Source organism: Salmo salar, chromosome ssa02 (genome assembly GCF_905237065.1).
Source record: "Salmo salar chromosome ssa02, Ssal_v3.1, whole genome shotgun sequence".
Lineage (NCBI taxonomy): Eukaryota > Metazoa > Chordata > Actinopteri > Salmoniformes > Salmonidae > Salmo > Salmo salar.
Genome location: NC_059443.1, coordinates 94,142,977 through 94,167,148, shown reverse-complemented (window position 1 = coordinate 94,167,148; position 24,172 = coordinate 94,142,977). Strand labels below are relative to the sequence as shown.

General features: G+C 41.0%; 1 protein-coding gene across 3 annotated transcripts in view; it reads right to left on the bottom strand.

Moving 5' to 3' along the window:
• Window positions 1-24,172, bottom strand: part of LOC123733133 (protein disulfide-isomerase) — a 74,903-nt gene that overhangs the window by 4,817 nt on the left and 45,914 nt on the right. For all 3 annotated transcript variants that reach the window (XR_006763611.1, XR_006763610.1, XM_045712508.1), the window contains exons 6-9: window positions 19,721-19,846; window positions 18,852-19,049; window positions 17,692-17,812; window positions 790-971 (exon numbers count right to left, since the gene is read on the bottom strand). Coding sequence is in view for 1 of the 3 variants with exons in the window: in XM_045712508.1 (XP_045568464.1) it covers window positions 790-971; window positions 17,692-17,812; window positions 18,852-19,049; window positions 19,721-19,846 (627 nt within the window). In the remaining 2 variants the exon portion in view is untranslated. The remainder of the gene's footprint in view (window positions 1-789; window positions 972-17,691; window positions 17,813-18,851; window positions 19,050-19,720; window positions 19,847-24,172) is intronic.

The following is a 24,172-nucleotide window of genomic DNA, read 5'->3' as shown; positions in this document are numbered from 1 at the left end:
TATAGTGTGTGTATAGTGTGTGTGTGTATAGTGTGTGTATAGAGTGTGTATAGTGTGTGTATAGTGTGTGTATAGAGTGTGTATAGTGTGTGTATAGTGTGTGTATAGTGTGTGTATAGAGTGTGTATAGTGTGTGTGTGTATAGTGTGTGTATAGAGTGTGTATAGTGTGTGTATAGAGTGTGTATAGTGTGTATGTGTATAGTGTGTGTATAGAGTGTGTATAGTGTGTGTATAGTGTGTGTGTATATAGTGTGTCTAGTGTGTGTATAGATTGTGTATAGTGTGTGTGTGTATAGTGTGTGTATAGTGTGTGTATAGAGTGTGTATAGTGCGTGTGTGTATAGTGTGTGTATAGAGTGTGTATAGTGTGTGTGTGTATAGTGTGTGTATAGAGTGTGTATAGTGTGTGTGTGTATAGTGTGTGTATAGAGTGTGTATAGTGTGTGTGTGTATAGTGTGTGTATAGAGTGTGTATAGTGTGTGTATAGTTTGTCTGTGTATAGTGTGTGTATAGTGTGTGTGTGTATAGTGTGTGTATAGAGTGTGTATAGAGTGTGTATAGAGTGTGTATAGTGTGTGTATAGTGTGTGTATAGAGTGTGTATAGTGTGTGTGTGTATAGTGTGTGTATAGAGTGTGTATAGTGTGTGTATAGAGTGTGTATAGTGTGTGTGTGTATACTGTGTGTATAGTGTGTGTATAGAGTGTGTATAGTGTGTGTGTGTATAGTGTGTGCATAGTGTGTGTGTGTATAGTGTGTGTATAGAGTGTGTGTATAGTGTGTGTACCCTCTCTGCGTGCAGCGCGGGGAACAATCGAAGGGCCGGGTAGCGTTCTCTCATCGACAGGTTGAAGTCATTAGCCGAGGCGTCGATGCGAGCGATGACAACATCCTCTCTGTCCAGGAAGTGCTGGGCTAACTCCTCCCACAGCGGGAACAGGGAACGACTCTCTTCGCTGTAGGGCAGGTCTACACACACACACACACAGACACACACACACACACACACACACACACACACACACACACACACACACACACACACACACACACACACACACACACACACACACACACCATCACACACACCATCACACACACACCAACACACACACCCACACACACACACACCCACACACACACACACACACAATTAGGATGCATTCTATCTATCTATTCCTAGAATAGAACCCTGAGGAACACCACATTCTATCTATTCCTAGAATAGAACCCTGAGGAACACCACATTCTATATATCTATTCCTAGAATAGAACCCTGAGGAACACTACATTCTATCTATATATTCCTAGAATAGAACCCTGAGGAACACCACATTCTATCTATCTATTCCTAGAATAGAACCCTGAGGAACACCACATTCTATCTATCTATTACTAGAATAGAACCCTGAGGAACACCACATTCTATATATTCCTAGAATAGAACCCTGAGGAACACCACATTCTATCTATTCCTAGAATAGAACCCTGAGGAACACCACATTCTATCTATCTATTCCTAGAGTAGAACCCTGAGGAACACCACATTCTAACTGTTCCTAGAATAGAACCCTGAGGAACACCACATTCGATCTATCTATTCCTAGAGTAGAACCCTGAGGAACACCACATTCTATATATTCCTAGAATAGAACCCTGAGGAACACCACATTCTATATATTCCTAGAATAGAACCCTGAGGAACACCACATTCTATCTATTCCTAGAATAGAACCCTGAGGAACACCACATTCTATCTATCTATTCCTAGAGTAGAACCCTGAGGAACACCACATTCTAACTATTCCTAGAATAGAACCCTGAGGAACACCACATTCGATCTATCTATTCCTAGAGTAGAACCCTGAGGAACACCACATTCTATATATTCCTAGAATAGAACCCTGAGGAACACCACATTCTATCTATCTATTCCTAGAATTGAACCCTAAGGAACACCACATTCTATCTATCTATTCCTAGAATAGAACCCAGAGGAACACCACATTCTATCTATTCCTAGAATAGAACCCTGAGGAACACCACATTCTATCTATCTATTCCTAGAATAGAACCCTTAGGAACACCCACATTCTATCTATTCCTAGAATTGAACCCTGAGGAACACCACATTCTATCTATTCCTAGAATGGAACACCAAATTCTATCTATTCCTAGAATAGAACCCAGAGGAACACCGCATTCTATCTATCTATTCCTAGAATAGAACCCTGAGGAACACCACATTCTATCTATCTATTCCTAGAATAGAACCCAGAGGAACACCACATTCTATCTATCTATTCCTAGAATAGAACCCTGAGGAACACCACATTCTATCTATCTATTCCTAGAATAGAACCCTGAGGAACACCACATTCTATCTATCTATTCCTAGAATATAACCCTGAGGAACACCACATTCTATCTATTCCTAGAATAGAACCCTGAGGAACACAACATTCTATCTATTCCTAGAATAGAACCCTGAGGAACACCACATTCTATCTATCTATTCCTAGAATAGAACCCAGAGGAACACCACATTCTATCTATCTATTCCTAGAATAGAACCCTGAGGAACACCACATTCTATATATTCCTAGAATAGAACCCTGAGGAACACCACATTCTATCTATCTATTCCTAGAGTAGAACCCTGAGGAACACCACATTCTATCTATTCCTAGAATAGAACCCTGAGGAACACCACATTCTATCTATCTATTCCTAGAGTAGAACCCTGAGGAACACCACATTCTATATATTCCTAGAATAGAACCCTGAGGAACACCACATTCTATCTATCTATTCCTAGAATTGAACCCTAAGGAACACCACATTCTATCTATCTATTCCTAGAATAGAACCCAGAGGAACACCACATTCTATCTATTCCTAGAATAAAACCCTGAGGAACACCACATTCTATCTATCTATTCCTAGAATAGAACCCTGAGGAACACCACATTCTATCTATTCCTAGAATAGAACCCTGAGGAACACCACATTCTATCTATCTATTCCTAGAATAGAACCCTGAGGAACACCACATTCTATCTATCTATTCCTAGAATAGAATCCTGAGGAACACCACATTCTATCTATTCCTAGAATAGAACCCTGAGGAAGATCACGTTCTATCTATTCCTAGAATAGAACCCTGAGGAACACCACATTCTATCTATCTATTCCTAGAATAGAACCCTGAGGAACACCACATTCTATCTATTCCTAGAATAGAACCCTGAGGAACACCACATTCTATCTATCTATTCCTAGAATATAACCCTGAGGAACACCACATTCTATCTATCTATTCCTAGAATAGAACCCTGAGGAACACCACATTCTATCTATTCCTAGAATAGAACCCTGAGGAACACCACATTCTATCTATCTATTCCTAGAATAGAACCCAGAGGAACACCACATTCTATCTATTCCTAGAATAGAACCCTGAGGAACACCACATTCTATCTATTCCTAGAATAGAACCCAGAGGAACACCAAATTATATCTATCTATTCCTAGAATAGAACCCTGAGGAACACCACATTCTATCTATCTATTCCTAGAATAGAACCCTTAGGAACACCCACATTCTATCTATTCCTAGAATTGAACCCTGAGGAACACCACATTCTATCTATTCCTAGAATGGAACACCAAATTCTATCTATTCCTAGAATAGAACCCTGAGGAACACCACATTCTATCTATCTATTCCTAGAATAGAACCCAGAGGAACACCACATTCTATCTATCTATTCCTAGAATAGAACCCTGAGGAACACCACATTCTATCTATCTATTCCTAGAATAGAACCCCGAGGAACACCACATTCTATCTATCTATTCCTAGAATAGAACCCAGAGGAACACCACATTCTATCTATCTATTCCTAGAATAGAACCCTGAGGAACACCACATTCTATCTATTCCTAGAATAGAACCCTGAGGAACACCACATTCTATCTATCTATTCCTAGAATAGAACCCAGAGGAACACCACATTCTATCTATCTATTCCTAGAATAGAACCCTGAGGAACACCACATTCTATCTATTCCTAGAATAGAACCCAGAGGAACACCACATTCTATCTATCTCTTCCTAGAATAGAACCCTGAGGAACACCACATTCCAACTATCTATTCCTAGAATATAACCCTGAGGAACACCACATTCTATCTATCTATTCCTAGAATAGAACCCTGAGGAACACCACATTCTATCTATTCCTAGAATAGAACCCTGAGGAACACCACATTCTATCTATCTATTCCTAGAATAGAACCCAGAGGAACACCACATTCTATCTATTCCTAGAATAGAACCCTGAGGAACACCACATTCTATCTATTCCTAGAATAGAACCCAGAGGAACACCAAATTATATCTATCTATTCCTAGAATAGAACCCTGAGGAACACCACATTCTATCTATCTATTCCTAGAATAGAACCCTTAGGAACACCCACATTCTATCTATTCCTAGAATTGAACCCTGAGGAACACCACATTCTATCTATTCCTAGAATGGAACACCAAATTCTATCTATTCCTAGAATAGAACCCAGAGGAACACCGCATTCTATCTATCTATTCCTAGAATAGAACCCTGAGGAACACCACATTCTATCTATCTATTCCTAGAATACAACCCAGAGGAACACCACATTCTATCTATCTATTCCTAGAATAGAACCCTGAGGAACACCACATTCTATCTATCTATTCCTAGAATAGAACCCCGAGGAACACCACATTCTATCTATCTATTCCTAGAATAGAACCCAGAGGAACACCACATTCTATCTATCTATTCCTAGAATAGAACCCTGAGGAACACCACATTCTATCTATTCCTATAATAGAACCCTGAGGAACACCACATTCTATCTATCTATTCCTAGAATAGAACCCAGAGGAACACCACATTCTATCTATCTATTCCTAGAATAGAACCCTGAGGAACACCACATTCTATCTATTCCTAGAATAGAACCCAGAGGAACACCACATTCTATCTATCTCTTCCTGGAATAGAACCCTGAGGAACACCACATTCCAACTATCTATTCCTAGAATAGAACCCTGAGGAACACCACATTCTATCTATCTATTCCTAGAATAGAACCCAGAGGAACACCACATTCTATCTATCTATTCCTAGAATAGAACCCTGAGGAACACCACATTCTATCTATCTATTCCTAGAATAGAACCCCGAGGAACACCACATTCTATCTATCTATTCCTAGAATAGAACCCAGAGGAACACCACATTCTATCTATCTATTCCTAGAATAGAACCCTGAGGAACACCACATTCTATCTATTCCTAGAATAGAACCCTGAGGAACACCACATTCTATCTATCTATTCCTAGAATAGAACCCAGAGGAACACCACATTCTATCTATCTATTCCTAGAATAGAACCCTGAGGAACACCACATTCTATCTATTCCTAGAATAGAACCCAGAGGAACACCACATTCTATCTATCTCTTCCTAGAATAGAACCCTGAGGAACACCACATTCCAACTATCTATTCCTAGAATATAACCCTGAGGAACACCACATTCTATCTATCTATTCCTAGAATAGAACCCTGAGGAACACCACATTCTATCTATTCCTAGAATAGAACCCTGAGGAACACCACATTCTATCTATCTATTCCTAGAATAGAACCCAGAGGAACACCACATTCTATCTATTCCTAGAATAGAACCCTGAGGAACACCACATTCTATCTATTCCTAGAATAGAACCCAGAGGAACACCAAATTATATCTATCTATTCCTAGAATAGAACCCTGAGGAACACCACATTCTATCTATCTATTCCTAGAATAGAACCCTTAGGAACACCCACATTCTATCTATTCCTAGAATTGAACCCTGAGGAACACCACATTCTATCTATTCCTAGAATGGAACACCAAATTCTATCTATTCCTAGAATAGAACCCAGAGGAACACCGCATTCTATCTATCTATTCCTAGAATAGAACCCTGAGGAACACCACATTCTATCTATCTATTCCTAGAATACAACCCAGAGGAACACCACATTCTATCTATCTATTCCTAGAATAGAACCCTGAGGAACACCACATTCTATCTATCTATTCCTAGAATAGAACCCCGAGGAACACCACATTCTATCTATCTATTCCTAGAATAGAACCCAGAGGAACACCACATTCTATCTATCTATTCCTAGAATAGAACCCTGAGGAACACCACATTCTATCTATTCCTATAATAGAACCCTGAGGAACACCACATTCTATCTATCTATTCCTAGAATAGAACCCAGAGGAACACCACATTCTATCTATCTATTCCTAGAATAGAACCCTGAGGAACACCACATTCTATCTATTCCTAGAATAGAACCCAGAGGAACACCACATTCTATCTATCTCTTCCTAGAATAGAACCCTGAGGAACACCACATTCCAACTATCTATTCCTAGAATAGAACCCTGAGGAACACCACATTCTATCTATCTATTCCTAGAATAGAACCCAGAGGAACACCACATTCTATCTATCTATTCCTAGAATAGAACCCTGAGGAACACCACATTCTATATATTCCTAGAATAGAACCCTGAGAAACACCACATTCTATCTATTCCCAGAATAGAACCCTGAGGAACACAACATTCTATCTATTCCTAGAGTAGAACCCAGAGGAACACCACATTCTATCTATCTATTCCTAGAATAGAACCCTGAGGAACACCACATTCTATCTATTCCTAGAATAGAACCCTGAGGAACACAACATTCTATCTATTCCTAGAATAGAACCCTGAGGAACACCACATTCTATCTATCTATTCCTGGAATAGAACCCAGAGGAACACCACATTCTATCTATCTATTCCTAGAATAGAACCCTGAGGAACACCACATTCTATATATTCCTAGAATAGAACCCTGAGGAACACAACATTCTATCTATTCCTAGAGTAGAACCCAGAGGAACACCACATTCTATCTATCTATTCCTAGAATAGAACCCTGAGGAACACCACATTCTATCTATCTATTCCTAGAATAGAACCCTGAGGAACACCACATTCTATCTATCTATTCCTAGAATATAACCCTGAGGAACACCACATTCTATCTATTCCTAGAATAGAACCCTGAGGAACACAACATTCTATCTATTCCTAGAATAGAACCCTGAGGAACACCACATTCTATCTATCTATTCCTAGAATAGAACCCAGAGGAACACCACATTCTATCTATCTATTCCTAGAATAGAACCCTGAGGAACACCACATTCTATCTATTCCTAGAATAGAACCCTGAGGAACACCACATTCTATCTATCTATTCCTAGAATAGAACCCAGAGGAACACCACATTCTATCTATCTATTCCTAGAATAGAACCCTGAGGAACACCACATTCTATATATTCCTAGAATAGAACCCTGAGGAACACCACATTCTATCTATCTATTCCTAGAGTAGAACCCTGAGGAACACCACATTCTATCTATCTATTCCTAGAATAGAACCCAGAGGAACACCACATTCTATCTATTCCTAGAATAGAACCCTGAGGAACACCACATTCTATCTATTCCTAGAATAGAACCCAGAGGAACACCAAATTATATCTATCTATTCCTAGAATAGAACCCTGAGGAACACCACATTCTATCTATCTATTCCTAGAATAGAACCCTTAGGAACACCCACATTCTATCTATTCCTAGAATTGAACCCTGAGGAACACCACATTCTATCTATTCCTAGAATGGAACACCAAATTCTATCTATTCCTAGAATAGAACCCAGAGGAACACCGCATTCTATCTATCTATTCCTAGAATAGAACCCTGAGGAACATCACATTCTATCTATCTATTCCTAGAATACAACCCAGAGGAACACCACATTCTATCTATCTATTCCTAGAATAGAACCCTGAGGAACACCACATTCTATCTATCTATTCCTAGAATAGAACCCCGAGGAACACCACATTCTATCTATCTATTCCTAGAATAGAACCCAGAGGAACACCACATTCTATCTATCTATTCCTAGAATAGAACCCTGAGGAACACCACATTCTATCTATTCCTATAATAGAACCCTGAGGAACACCACATTCTATCTATCTATTCCTAGAATAGAACCCAGAGGAACACCACATTCTATCTATCTATTCCTAGAATAGAACCCTGAGGAACACCACATTCTATCTATTCCTAGAATAGAACCCAGAGGAACACCACATTCTATCTATCTCTTCCTAGAATAGAACCCTGAGGAACACCACATTCCAACTATCTATTCCTAGAATAGAACCCTGAGGAACACCACATTCTATCTATCTATTCCTAGAATAGAACCCAGAGGAACACCACATTCTATCTATCTATTCCTAGAATAGAACCCTGAGGAACACCACATTCTATCTATCTATTCCTAGAATAGAACCCCGAGGAACACCACATTCTATCTATCTATTCCTAGAATAGAACCCAGAGGAACACCACATTCTATCTATCTATTCCTAGAATAGAACCCAGAGGAACACCACATTCTATCTATCTATTCCTAGAATAGAACCCTGAGGAACACCACATTCTATCTATCTATTCCTAGAATAGAACCCAGAGGAACACCACATTCTATCTATCTATTCCTAGAATAGAACCCTGAGGAACACCACATTCTATCTATTCCTAGAATAGAACCCAGAGGAACACCACATTCTATCTATCTCTTCCTAGAATAGAACCCTGAGGAACACCACATTCCAACTATCTATTCCTAGAATATAACCCTGAGGAACACCACATTCTATCTATCTATTCCTAGAATAGAACCCTGAGGAACACCACATTCTATCTATTCCTAGAATAGAACCCTGAGGAACACCACATTCTATCTATCTATTCCTAGAATAGAACCCAGAGGAACACCACATTCTATCTATTCCTAGAATAGAACCCTGAGGAACACCACATTCTATCTATTCCTAGAATAGAACCCAGAGGAACACCAAATTATATCTATCTATTCCTAGAATAGAACCCTGAGGAACACCACATTCTATCTATCTATTCCTAGAATAGAACCCTTAGGAACACCCACATTCTATCTATTCCTAGAATTGAACCCTGAGGAACACCACATTCTATCTATTCCTAGAATGGAACACCAAATTCTATCTATTCCTAGAATAGAACCCAGAGGAACACCGCATTCTATCTATCTATTCCTAGAATAGAACCCTGAGGAACACCACATTCTATCTATCTATTCCTAGAATACAACCCAGAGGAACACCACATTCTATCTATCTATTCCTAGAATAGAACCCTGAGGAACACCACATTCTATCTATCTATTCCTAGAATAGAACCCCGAGGAACACCACATTCTATCTATCTATTCCTAGAATAGAACCCAGAGGAACACCACATTCTATCTATCTATTCCTAGAATAGAACCCTGAGGAACACCACATTCTATCTATTCCTATAATAGAACCCTGAGGAACACCACATTCTATCTATCTATTCCTAGAATAGAACCCAGAGGAACACCACATTCTATCTATCTATTCCTAGAATAGAACCCTGAGGAACACCACATTCTATCTATTCCTAGAATAGAACCCAGAGGAACACCACATTCTATCTATCTCTTCCTAGAATAGAACCCTGAGGAACACCACATTCCAACTATCTATTCCTAGAATAGAACCCTGAGGAACACCACATTCTATCTATCTATTCCTAGAATAGAACCCAGAGGAACACCACATTCTATCTATCTATTCCTAGAATAGAACCCTGAGGAACACCACATTCTATATATTCCTAGAATAGAACCCTGAGAAACACCACATTCTATCTATTCCCAGAATAGAACCCTGAGGAACACAACATTCTATCTATTCCTAGAGTAGAACCCAGAGGAACACCACATTCTATCTATCTATTCCTAGAATAGAACCCTGAGGAACACCACATTCTATCTATTCCTAGAATAGAACCCTGAGGAACACAACATTCTATCTATTCCTAGAATAGAACCCTGAGGAACACCACATTCTATCTATCTATTCCTAGAATAGAACCCAGAGGAACACCACATTCTATCTATCTATTCCTAGAATAGAACCCTGAGGAACACCACATTCTATATATTCCTAGAATAGAACCCTGAGGAACACAACATTCTATCTATTCCTAGAGTAGAACCCAGAGGAACACCACATTCTATCTATCTATTCCTAGAATAGAACCCTGAGGAACACCACATTCTATCTATCTATTCCTAGAATAGAACCCTGAGGAACACCACATTCTATCTATCTATTCCTAGAATATAACCCTGAGGAACACCACATTCTATCTATTCCTAGAATAGAACCCTGAGGAACACAACATTCTATCTATTCCTAGAATAGAACCCTGAGGAACACCACATTCTATCTATCTATTCCTAGAATAGAACCCAGAGGAACACCACATTCTATCTATCTATTCCTAGAATAGAACCCTGAGGAACACCACATTCTATCTATTCCTAGAATAGAACCCTGAGGAACACCACATTCTATCTATCTATTCCTAGAATAGAACCCAGAGGAACACCACATTCTATCTATCTATTCCTAGAATAGAACCCTGAGGAACACCACATTCTATATATTCCTAGAATAGAACCCTGAGGAACACCACATTCTATCTATCTATTCCTAGAGTAGAACCCTGAGGAACACCACATTCTATCTATTCCTAGAATAGAACCCTGAGGAACACCACATTCTATCTATCTATTCCTAGAGTAGAACCCTGAGGAACACCACATTCTATATATTCCTAGAATAGAACCCTGAGGAACACCACATTCTATCTATCTATTCCTAGAATTGAACCCTAAGGAACACCACATTCTATCTATCTATTCCTAGAATAGAACCCAGAGGAACACCACATTCTATCTATTCCTAGAATAAAACCCTGAGGAACACCACATTCTATCTATCTATTCCTAGAATAGAACCCTGAGGAACACCACATTCTATCTATTCCTAGAATAGAACCCTGAGGAACACCACATTCTATCTATCTATTCCTAGAATAGAACCCTGAGGAACACCACATTCTATCTATCTATTCCTAGAATAGAACCCTGAGGAACACCACATTCTATCTATTCCTAGAATAGAACCCTGAGGAAGATCACGTTCTATCTATTCCTAGAATAGAACCCTGAGGAACACCACATTCTATCTATCTATTCCTAGAATAGAACCCTGAGGAACACCACATTCTATCTATTCCTAGAATAGAACCCTGAGGAACACCACATTCTATCTATCTATTCCTAGAATATAACCCTGAGGAACACCACATTCTATCTATCTATTCCTAGAATAGAACCCTGAGGAACACCACATTCTATCTATTCCTAGAATAGAACCCTGAGGAACACCACATTCTATCTATCTATTCCTAGAATAGAACCCAGAGGAACACCACATTCTATCTATTCCTAGAATAGAACCCTGAGGAACACCACATTCTATCTATTCCTAGAATAGAACCCAGAGGAACACCAAATTATATCTATCTATTCCTAGAATAGAACCCTGAGGAACACCACATTCTATCTATCTATTCCTAGAATAGAACCCTTAGGAACACCCACATTCTATCTATTCCTAGAATTGAACCCTGAGGAACACCACATTCTATCTATTCCTAGAATGGAACACCAAATTCTATCTATTCCTAGAATAGAACCCTGAGGAACACCACGTTCTATCTATCTATTCCTAGAATAGAACCCAGAGGAACACCACATTCTATCTATCTATTCCTAGAATAGAACCCTGAGGAACACCACATTCTATCTATCTATTCCTAGAATAGAACCCCGAGGAACACCACATTCTATCTATCTATTCCTAGAATAGAACCCAGAGGAACACCACATTCTATCTATCCATTCCTAGAATAGAACCCTGAGGAACACCACATTCTATCTATTCCTAGAATAGAACCCTGAGGAACACCACATTCTATCTATCTATTCCTAGAATATAACCCTGAGGAACACCACATTCTATCTATCTATTCCTAGAATAGAACCCTGAGGAACACCACATTCTATCTATTCCTAGAATAGAACCCTGAGGAACACCACATTCTATCTATCTATTCCTAGAATAGAACCCAGAGGAACACCACATTCTATCTATTCCTAGAATAGAACCCTGAGGAACACCACATTCTATCTATTCCTAGAATAGAACCCAGAGGAACACCAAATTATATCTATCTATTCCTAGAATAGAACCCTGAGGAACACCACATTCTATCTATCTATTCCTAGAATAGAACCCTTAGGAACACCCACATTCTATCTATTCCTAGAATTGAACCCTGAGGAACACCACATTCTATCTATTCCTAGAATGGAACACCAAATTCTATCTATTCCTAGAATAGAACCCTGAGGAACACCACGTTCTATCTATCTATTCCTAGAATAGAACCCAGAGGAACACCACATTCTATCTATCTATTCCTAGAATAGAACCCTGAGGAACACCACATTCTATCTATCTATTCCTAGAATAGAACCCCGAGGAACACCACATTCTATCTATCTATTCCTAGAATAGAACCCAGAGGAACACCACATTCTATCTATCCATTCCTAGAATAGAACCCTGAGGAACACCACATTCTATCTATTCCTAGAATAGAACCCTGAGGAACACCACATTCTATCTATCTATTCCTAGAATAGAACCCAGAGGAACACCACATTCTATCTATCTATTCCTAGAATAGAACCCTGAGGAACACCACATTCTATCTATTCCTAGAATAGAACCCAGAGGAACACCACATTCTATCTATCTCTTCCTAGAATAGAACCCTGAGGAACACCACATTCCAACTATCTATTCCTAGAATATAACCCTGAGGAACACCACATTCTATCTATCTATTCCTAGAATAGAACCCTGAGGAACACCACATTCTATCTATTCCTAGAATAGAACCCTGAGGAACACCACATTCTATCTATCTATTCCTAGAATAGAACCCAGAGGAACACCACATTCTATCTATTCCTAGAATAGAACCCTGAGGAACACCACATTCTATCTATTCCTAGAATAGAACCCAGAGGAACACCAAATTATATCTATCTATTCCTAGAATAGAACCCTGAGGAACACCACATTCTATCTATCTATTCCTAGAATAGAACCCTTAGGAACACCCACATTCTATCTATTCCTAGAATTGAACCCTGAGGAACACCACATTCTATCTATTCCTAGAATGGAACACCAAATTCTATCTATTCCTAGAATAGAACCCAGAGGAACACCGCATTCTATCTATCTATTCCTAGAATAGAACCCTGAGGAACACCACATTCTATCTATCTATTCCTAGAATAGAACCCAGAGGAACACCACATTCTATCTATCTATTCCTAGAATAGAACCCTGAGGAACACCACATTCTATCTATCTATTCCTAGAATAGAACCCCGAGGAACACCACATTCTATCTATCTATTCCTAGAATAGAACCCAGAGGAACACCACATTCTATCTATCTATTCCTAGAATAGAACCCTGAGGAACACCACATTCTATCTATTCCTAGAATAGAACCCTGAGGAACACCACATTCTATCTATCTATTCCTAGAATAGAACCCAGAGGAACACCACATTCTATCTATCTATTCCTAGAATAGAACCCTGAGGAACACCACATTCTATCTATTCCTAGAATAGAACCCAGAGGAACACCAGGTTCTATCTATCTCTTCCTAGAATAGAACCCTGAGGAACACCACATTCCAACTATCTATTCCTAGAATAGAACCCTGAGGAACACCACATTCTATCTATCTATTCCTAGAATAGAACCCAGAGGAACACCACATTCTATCTATCTATTCCTAGAATAGAACCCTGAGGAACACCACATTCTATATATTCCTAGAATAGAACCCTGAGGAACACCACATTCTATCTATTCCCAGAATAGAACCCTGAGGAACACAACATTCTATCTATTCCTAGAGTAGAACCCAGAGGAACACCACATTCTATCTATCTATTCCTAGAATAGAACCCTGAGGAACACCACATTCTATCTATCTATTCCTAGAATAGAACCCTGAGGAACACCACATTCTATCTATCTATTCCTAGAATATAACCCTGAGGAACACCACATTCTATCTATTCCTAGAATAGAACCCTGAGGAACACCACATTCTATCTATCTATTTCTAGAATATAACCCTGAGGAACACCAAATTATATCTATCTATTCCTAGAATAGAACCCTGAGGAACACCACATTCTATCTATCTATTCCTAGAATAGAACCCTTAGGAACACCACATTCTATCTATTCCTAGAATTGAACCCTGAGGAACACCACATTCTATCTATTCCTAGAATGGAACACCAAATTATATCTATTCCTAGAATAGAACCCTGAGGAACACCACATTCTATCTATCTATTCCTAGAATAGAACCCAGAGGAACACCACATTCTATCTATCTATTCCTAGAATAGAACCCTGAGGAACACCACATTCTATCTATCTATTCCTAGAATAGAACCCCGAGGAACACCACATTCTATCTATCTATTCCTAGAATAGAACCCAGAGGAACACCACATTCTATCTATCTATTCCTAGAATAGAACCCTGAGGAACACCACATTCTATCTATTCCTAGAATAGAACCCTGAGGAACACCACATTCTATCTATCTATTCCTAGAATAGAACCCAGAGGAACACCACATTCTATCTATCTATTCCTAGAATAGAACCCTGAGGAACACCACATTCTATCTATTCCTAGAATAGAACCCAGAGGAACACCACATTCTATCTATCTCTTCCTAGAATAGAACCCTGAGGAACACCACATTCCAACTATCTATTCCTAGAATAGAACCCTGAGGAACACCACATTCTATCTATCTATTCCTAGAATAGAACCCAGAGGAACACCACATTCTATCTATCTATTCCTAGAATAGAACCCTGAGGAACACCACATTCTATATATTCCTAGAATAGAACCCTGAGGAACACCACATTCTATCTATTCCCAGAATAGAACCCTGAGGAACACCACATTCTATCTATTCCTAGAGTAGAACCCAGAGGAACACCACATTCTATCTATCTATTCCTAGAATAGAACCCTCAGGAACACCACATTCATACGCGTGTGCGTGTGTCATGATGTTTTTGTGTGCATGATGGTGTGTGTGTGTGTTTGTATATAAGGTGTGTTTTGTTGTGTCTTTGGCATCATTAGAAGTGAAGACTGTTATTTTAACAAATGATTTTGTACGTGATTATTCTAATCATGTAAATGTAATTAACTAGGAAGTCGGGGCACCACAGAACATTTTCAGATATTTTAATACAGTTAAAATGTATAATTTTAGAAATTTAAGCTGGGGTGACACACATTTATAATTCTCCGAATTTAACTCGTAAAATGTTTTAATATCTCATCAATTAGTCTTTTTATTCATTAACTATTCTTTACCTCACGTCAGTCTCATTCCAAACGTCGTAAATTGTTGGTTATCTGCACAAACCCAGTCTTCACTATGAGTCATCCATACACTAATTGGCTTAATCATTTATTTACTAACTAACTAAATAATCACAGAAATGCATTGTCACGTCCTGACCACAGAAAGCTGTTATTTTCTATTGTAGAGTAGGTCGGGGCGTGACAGGGGGGTTTTCTAGTTTAGATTTTCTATGTTGTTATGTTCTAGTTTTTGTATTTCTATGTTGGGTTTTGTTTGGGATGATCTCCAATTAGAGGCAGCTGGTCCTCGTTGTCTCTAATTGGAGATCATACTTAAGTAGGTGTTTTTCCCCACCTGGGCTTGTGAGAGATTGATTTTGAGTGAAGTGCATATTTGTAACTCTTCATCACGTTTTTTTTTTTTTTTTTTTTTTCAGTTTATTTTTTGTATGTATTGCATAGTTTCACAGTTTAATAAAGAAAATGTGTAACGATTCACACGCTGCGCTTTGATCCGCTCCTTCATCGTACGACAACCGTGACATAAACAAACAAACAAACAGTAGATATTGTGTACTAACAAATGATAGGGGAGGTTCCCTAGTGGACTAAGCCGATATGACGGCTCGGTGGACAAAGGGAAGTTGGGGTTGTGGACTGAGAAAGTAACGGGAAAAGACAGAAGGGATAATTAAACACAGCTAATAATTTATATTAATGGAAATGCTAATCCTTTGCACATGAACGTTCACTCAATCGGGAATAATTACGATCAATATATATTTATTTACGCCCATGTGTTTCGCTGTGATCTTTTCTGTTGGAATCGTCAGTCTGTCTGCTGGAGAGTTCATCCGAGTCTCTCTCTCTCTCTCTCTCTCTCTCTCTCTCTCTCTCTCTCTCTCTCTCTCTCTCTCTCTCTCTCTCTCTCTCTCTGTCTCTCTCTCTCTCTCTCTCTCTCTCTCTCTCTCTCTCTCTCTCTCTCTCTCTCTCTCTCTCTTTCTGTTTCCCTGAAGATCAAAGTCTTTCGCGGTTAGAATGGATACTTCCGAGTACCATTCAGACATGTTCTCATAGAATAGATGTTTCGGCGGTTGTCTGTATTCTCGTCCCAGGTCGACATAATTTCTAGCTGCAGACTAGTAATTATACGTCTAAGATTTGCTCTTATTCTGTAGAGGGATCGATAGTCTCAGAGTTTAACAAATTTCCAGCCGTGTAGCCAATGCTCCACGTGGTATGTACAAAAATCTCTGAAACTGGAAACACTTATCTCCCTCACTAGCTTTAAGCACCAGCTGTCAGAGCAGCTCACAGATTACTGCACCTGTACATAGCCCATCTATAATTTAGCCCAACTACTACTTCCCCTACTGTATTTATTTCTTTAGCTCCTTTGCACCCCATTATTTCTACTTTGCACTTTCATCCACAGCATATCTACCATTCCAGTGTTTTACTTGCTATATTGTATTTACTTTGCCACCATGGCCTTTTTTTGCCTTTACCTCCCTTATCTCACCTCATTTGCTCACATTGTATACAGACTTATTTTTCTACTGTATTATTGACTGTATGTTTGTTTAACTCCATGTGTAACTCTGTGTTTGTTGTTTGTGTCAAACTGCTTTGCTTTATATTGGCCAGGTCTCAGTTGTAAATGAGAACTTGTTCTCAACTAGCCTTCCTGGTTAAAGAAAGGTGAAATAAAATAAAAAATAAAATGGTTAGGAATTCAATAACTATTCGCAATCACAGCTCACGCTGTGGGTTTGCTTAGTCTAAACTCAAACCTGTGTGTAAACTCAAACCATGTGAAATCCTTTGTTCACTCTGTGGTCTGTATCTCTCTGTATGACCAGGGAGAGAGAGTCTCCGCCGGGGAATTTATGACCTGAGATAACAGAACCTGGGTGTAGGAGAGAGAGAGAGAGAGGGGGGGGAAGCCACGATCTATACCCAGAAAGGGCCACGTCGTGTGTGTGTGTGTGTGTGTGTGTGTGTGTGTGTGTGTGTGTGTGTGTAGTGTGTAGTGTGTAGTGTGTAGTGTGTGTGTGTACCTACAGAACAGTATGAAGGCAGTCTTGTCAGGGTTGAAGGCCAGTCTCTCCAGGTTGTCTCCTACCAGCTGTATAACTGGCTTCTGATCCCAGTCAGCAGGAAGAACTTCGCTCTGCATCTTAGGCTGTTACACACACACACACACACACACACACACACACACACACACACACACACACACACACACACACACACACACACACACACACACACACACACACACACACACAGGGGGGATTATTGGACTGTATGTTTGTTTACTCCATGTTTGTTTACTCCATGTTTGTTTATTCCATGTGTAACTCTGTGTTTGTTGTTTGTGTCGAACTGCTTTGCTTTATCTTGGCCAGGTCGCAGTTGTAAATGAGAACTTGTTCTCAACTAGCCTACCTGGTTAAATAAAGGTGAAATTATTTTTATTTTTTTTAAGGGATGGTGTGTGTGTTTAAAGGTGAGTGTTTGTGTGTGATGGTGTGTGTGTGTGTGTGTGTGTGTGTGTGTGTGTGTGTGTGTGTGTGTGTGTGTGTGTGTGTGTGTGTGTGTGTGTGTGTGTGATGGTGTGTGTGATGGTGTGTGTGTGTGTGTGTGTGTGTGTGTGTGTGTGTGTGTGTGTGTGTGTGTGTGTGTGTGTGTGTGTGTGTGTGTGTGTGTGTGTGTGTGTGTGTGTGTGTGTGTGTGTGTGTGTGTGTGTGTGTGGCTGTGTGTGATGGTGTGTGTGTGTGTGTGTGTGTGTGTGTGTGTGTGTGTGTGTGTGTGTGTGTGTGTGTGTGTGTGTGTGTGTGTGTGATGGTGTGTGTGTGTGTGTGTGATGGTGTGTGATGGTGTGTGTGATGGTGTGTGATGGTGTGTGTGTATGTGTGATGGTGTGTGTGTGTGTGTGATGGTGTGTTTGTGTGTGTTTGTGTGTGATGGTGTGTGATGGTGTGTGATGGTGTGTGTGATGGTGTGTGTGATGGTGTGTGATGGTGTGATGGTGTGTGATGGTGTGTGATGGTGTGTGTGTGTGTGATGGTGTGTGTGTGTGTGATGGTGTGTGTGTGATGGTGTGTGTGTGATGGTGTGTGATGGTGTGTGTGTGATGGTGTGTGTGTGTGTGTGTGTGTGTGTGTGTGTGTGTGTGTGTGTGTGTGTGTGTGTGTGATGGTGTGTGTGATGGTGTGTACCTGAGCGGTGCCGTCCAGGTAGCTCTGACAGAACGCTATAACGGTGGGCGTGTCCAGTGTGTCGGACGGCAGGTGATAGGTCACGTGACTCGTCAGATTAACCAATCGCACCATCGGAGCCTCACTCTCCCGGACACGGAAATACTCCAACATTCTACCGTTCCTCGGCTCGTCCACGTCTACCATCACAAATACTACCTGGAGGGGTGGAGGGACGGAGAGGGGAGGGAGGGAGGGGGTGGAGGGACAGAGAGGGGAGGGAGGAGGGAGGGAGAGGGGAGGGAGGAGGTGGAGGGACAGGGGAGGGAGGGAGGGAGGAGGTGGAGGGATGGAGAGGAGAGGGAGGAGGGAGGGAGAGGGGAGGGGAGGGAGGAGGTGGAGGGACAGAGAGGGGAGGGAGGGAGGGAGGGAGGAGGTGGAGGGATGGAGATGGGAGGGAGGAGGGAGGGAGAGGGAGGGAGGAGGTGGAGGAACTATTATAGTAGTTGTGTTGTAGTACCTACCTTTCCCCTGTAGGGGGCAGCAGCAGTGTGTATTATAGTAGTGGTGTTGTAGTACCTACCTTTCCCCTGTAGGGGGCAGCAGCAGCAGTGTGTATTATAGTAGTAGTGTTGTAGTACCTACCTTTCCCCTGTAGGGGGCAGCAGCAGCAGTGTGTATTATAGTAGTGGTGTTGTAGTACCTACCTTTCCCCTGTAGGGGCAGCAGCAGATGTGTATTATAGTAGTAGTGTTGTAGTACCTACCTTTCCCCTGTAGGGGGCAGCAGCAGCAGTGTGTATTATAGTAGTAGTGTTGTAGTACCTACCTTTCCCCTGTAGGGGGCAGCAGCAGCAGTGTGTATTATAGTAGTAGTGTTGTAGTACCTACCTTTCCCCTGTAGGGGGCAGCAGCAGCCTGGAAGGCAGAGTAGACGGTCTGAAACCCTTCATCAGTCTTATTGACAAACAGAATGGCGTGATTTAACACTGGAGAGGAGAGGATACGGCTGGCTGTCTGTAGAGGGAGGGAGGGAGGGAGGGAGGGAGGGAGGGAGGGAGGGAGGGAGGGAGGGAGGGAGGGAGGGAGGGAGGGAGGGAGGGAGGGAGGGAGGGACAGACACAGAGAGAAAGAGAGAGAGAGACAGAGAGAGAGAGAGAGAGAGAGAGAGAGAGGGGGGGAGAGAGAGAGGGGGAGAGAGAGAGGGGGGAGAGAGAGAGGGAGAGGGAGAGAGCGAGAGAGAGAGGGAGGGAGGAAGGGAGAGACACACAGAGAGAGAGAGAGAGAGAGAGAGAGAGAGAGAGAGAGAGAGGATGGCGTGATTCAACACTGCAAGGGAGAGGAAAAAACTGGCACTGGAACACTGAGGATTATCAACGGTTTGGGCCTGAAAAACTAGTGTGAGTGGCCATGTACATGAAACGGATGGCACTGTGCTTGCCATGCCATCAAGTCCCACTCAGGTTTTACCCACAAAACCAAGATCTTTCAGTGTGAAAATGCTGCCATTTTAATAAATTAGTCCTGCTCAGGTTTGACCCACAAACCCCAAGATCTTTCATTTTGAATTTGTCCCGCTCAGGTTTTACCCACAAACCCCAAGATCTTTCAGTGTGAAAAATGCTGCCATTTTGAATTAGTCCTGCTCAGGTTTGACCCACAAACCCCAAGATCTTTCATTTTGAATTAGTCCTGCTCAGGTTTGACCCACAAACCCCAAGATCTTTCATTTTGAATTAGTCCTGATCAGGTTTTACCCACAAAACCAAGATCTTTCAGTGTGAAAATGCTGCCATTTTAATAAATTAGTCCTGATCAGGTTTGACCCACAAACCCAAAGATCTTTCAGTGGTGCGCGTTCTCATGAGAGTTAGCTGTGTTCCTTTTCTTTTCTGAAGACATTGGATTGTCCGGTTGGAATATTACTGAATATTTATGATAAAAACATCCTAAAGATTGATGCAATACATCGTTTGAAATGTTTCCACGAACGTAAATAGAACTTAAAAAAAAAAAAATAATTGTCGTGACATTTTGCGCCCGCTTCCTGCATTTAGAGTAGTGGACTAAACGCGCGAACAAAAAGGAGGTATTTGGACGTAAGTGATGGACTTTATCGAACAAAACAAACATTTATTGTGGACCTGGGATTCCTGGGAGAAAATTCTGATGAAGATCATCAAAGGTAAGTGAATATTTATAATGCTATTTCTGACTATTGTTGACTCCAAAATGGCGGGTATCTGTATTGTTTGTTGTTGTTGTCTGAACGCTGTACTCAGATTATTGCAAAGTGTGCTTTTGCTGTAAAAAATTGTTTTTAAATCTGACACAGTGGTTGCATTAAGGAGAAGTGTATCTATAATTCTTTCAATAACAGTTTAATATTTTATCAACGTTTATGATGAGTATTTTTGTCAATTGATGTGCTCATTCACCGGAAGTTTTGGGAGGCAAAACATTTCTGAACATTACACGCCAATGTATAAATTGGGTTTTTGGATATAAATATGAACTTTATCGAGCAAAACATACATGTATTGTGTAACATGAAGTCCTATGAGTGCCATCTGATGAAGATCATCAAAGGTTAGTGCTTAATTTTAGCTGTATTTCTGGTTTTTGTAACGCCTCTCCCTGCTAGGAAAAAGGCTGTGTGGTTTTTCTTGTCTCGGGCGCTGTCCTAACATAATCTAATGCTATGCTTTCGCCATGAAGCCTTTTTGAAATCGGACAATGTGGTTGTATTAACAAGAATCTTATCTTTAAAATGGGATATAATAGTTGTATGTTTGAGAAATTTGAATTATGAGATTTTTGTTGTTTTGAATTTGCCGCCCTGCTATTTCACTGGCTGTTGAATAGTGTGTCACGCTAGCGTCCCACATTTCCCAGAGAGGTTATCTTAGTGACAGAACTCAGGCCCATCCTGATTATCTTAGTGACAGAACTCAGGCCCATCCTGATTATCTTAGTGACAGAACTCAGGCCCATCCTGATTATCTTAGTGACAGAACTCAGGCCCATCCTGATTATCTTAGTGACAGAACTCAGGCCCATCCTGATTATCTTAGTGACGGAACTCAGGCCCATCCTGATTATCTTAGTGACAGAACTCAGGCCCATCCTGATTATCTTAGTGACAGAACTCAGGCCCATCCTGATTATCTTAGTGACAGAACTCAGGCCCATCCTGATTATCTTAGTGACAGAACTCAGGCCCATCCTGATTATCTTAGTGACAGAACTCAGGCCCATCCTGATTATCTTAGTGACAGAACTCAGGCCCATCCTGATTATCTTAGTGACAGAACTCAGGCCCATCCTGATTATCTTAGTGACAGAACCAAGGACCATCCTGATTATCTTAGTGAAAGAACTCAGGCCCATCCTGATTATCTTAGTGACAGAACTCAGGCCCATACTGATTATCTTAATGATAGAACTCAGGCCCATCCTGATTATCTTAGTGACAGAACTCAGGCCCATACTGATTATCTTAGTGAAAGAACTCAGGCCCATCCTGATTATCTTAGTGACAGAACTCAGGCCCATCCTGATTATCTTAGTGACAGAACTCAGGCCATCGTTATTATCTTAGTGACAGAACTCAGGCCCATCCTTGATTATCTTAGTGACAGAACTCTGGCCATCCTGATTATCTTAGTGACAGAACTCAGGCCATCGTTATTATCTTAGTGACAGAACTCAGGCCCATCCTGATTATCTTATTGACAGAACTCAGGCCCATCCTGATTATCTTAGTGACAGAACTCAGGCCCATCCTGATTATCTTAGTGACAGAACTCAGGCCCATCCTGATTAACTTAGTGACAGATCTCAGGCCATCGTTATCATCTTAGTGACAGAAGTCAGGCCCATCCTGATTATCTTAGTGACAGAACTCAGGCCCATCCTGATTATCTTAGAGACAGAACTCAGGCCCATCCTGATTATCTTAGTGATAGAACTCAGGCCATCGTGATTATCTTAGTGACAGAACTCAGGCCGTCGTTATTATGTTAGTGACAGAACTCAGGCCCATCGTTATTACCTTAGTGACAGAACTCAGGCCGTCGTTATTATCTTAGTGACAGAACTCAAGCCCATCCTTATTATCTTAGTGACAAAACTCAGGCCCATCCTGATTATCTTAGTGACAGAACTCAGGCCCATCCTGATTATCTTAGTGACAGAACTCAGGCCCATCCTGATTATCTTAGTGACAGAACTCAGGCCCATCCTGATTATCTTAGTGACAGAACTCAGGCCCATCCTGATTATCTTAGTGACAGAACTCAGGCCCATCCTGATTATGTTAGAGACAGAACTCAGGCCCATCCTGATTATCTTAGTGACAGAACTCAGGCCCATCCTGATTATCTTAGTGACAGAACTCAGGCCCATCCTGATTATCTTAGTGAAAGAACTCAGGCCCATCCTGATTATCTTAGTGACAGAACTCAGGCCCATCCTGATTATCTTAGTGACAGAACTCAGGCCCATCCTGATTATCTTAGTGACAGAACTCAGGCCCATCCTGATTATCTTAGTGACAGAACTCAGGCCCATCCTGATTATCTTAGTGACAGAACTCAGGCCCATCCTGTTTATGTTAGAGACAGAACTCAGGCCCATCCTGATTATCTTAGTGACAGAACTCAGGCCCATCCTGATTATCTTAGTGACAGAACTCAGGCCCATCCTGATTATCTTAGTGAAAGAACTCAGGCCCATCCTGATTATCTTAGTGACAGAACTCAGGCCCATCCTGATTATCTTAGTGACAGAACTCAGGCCCATCCTGATTATCTTAGTGACAGAACTCAGGCCTATCCTGATTAACTTAGTGACAGATCTCAGGCCATCGTTATTATCTTAGTGACAGAACTCAGGCCCATCCTGATTAACTTAGTGACAGATCTCAGGCCATCGTTATCATCTTAGTGACAGAACTCAGGCCCATCCTGATTAACTTAGTGACAGAACTCAGGCCATCCTGATTATCTTAGTGACAGAACTCAGGCCATCCTGATTAACTTAGTGACAGATCTCAGGCCATCGTTATCATCTTAGTGACAGAAGTCAGGCCCATCCTGATTATCTTAGTGACAGAACTCAGGCCCATCCTGATTATCTTAGAGACAGAACTCAGGCCCATCCTGATTATCTTAGTGATAGAACTCAGGCCATCGTGATTATCTTAGTGACAGAACTCAGGCCGTCGTTATTATGTTAGTGACAGAACTCAGGCCCATCGTTATTACCTTAGTGACAGAACTCAGGCCGTCGTTATTATCTTAGTGACAGAACTCAAGCCCATCCTTATTATCTTAGTGACAA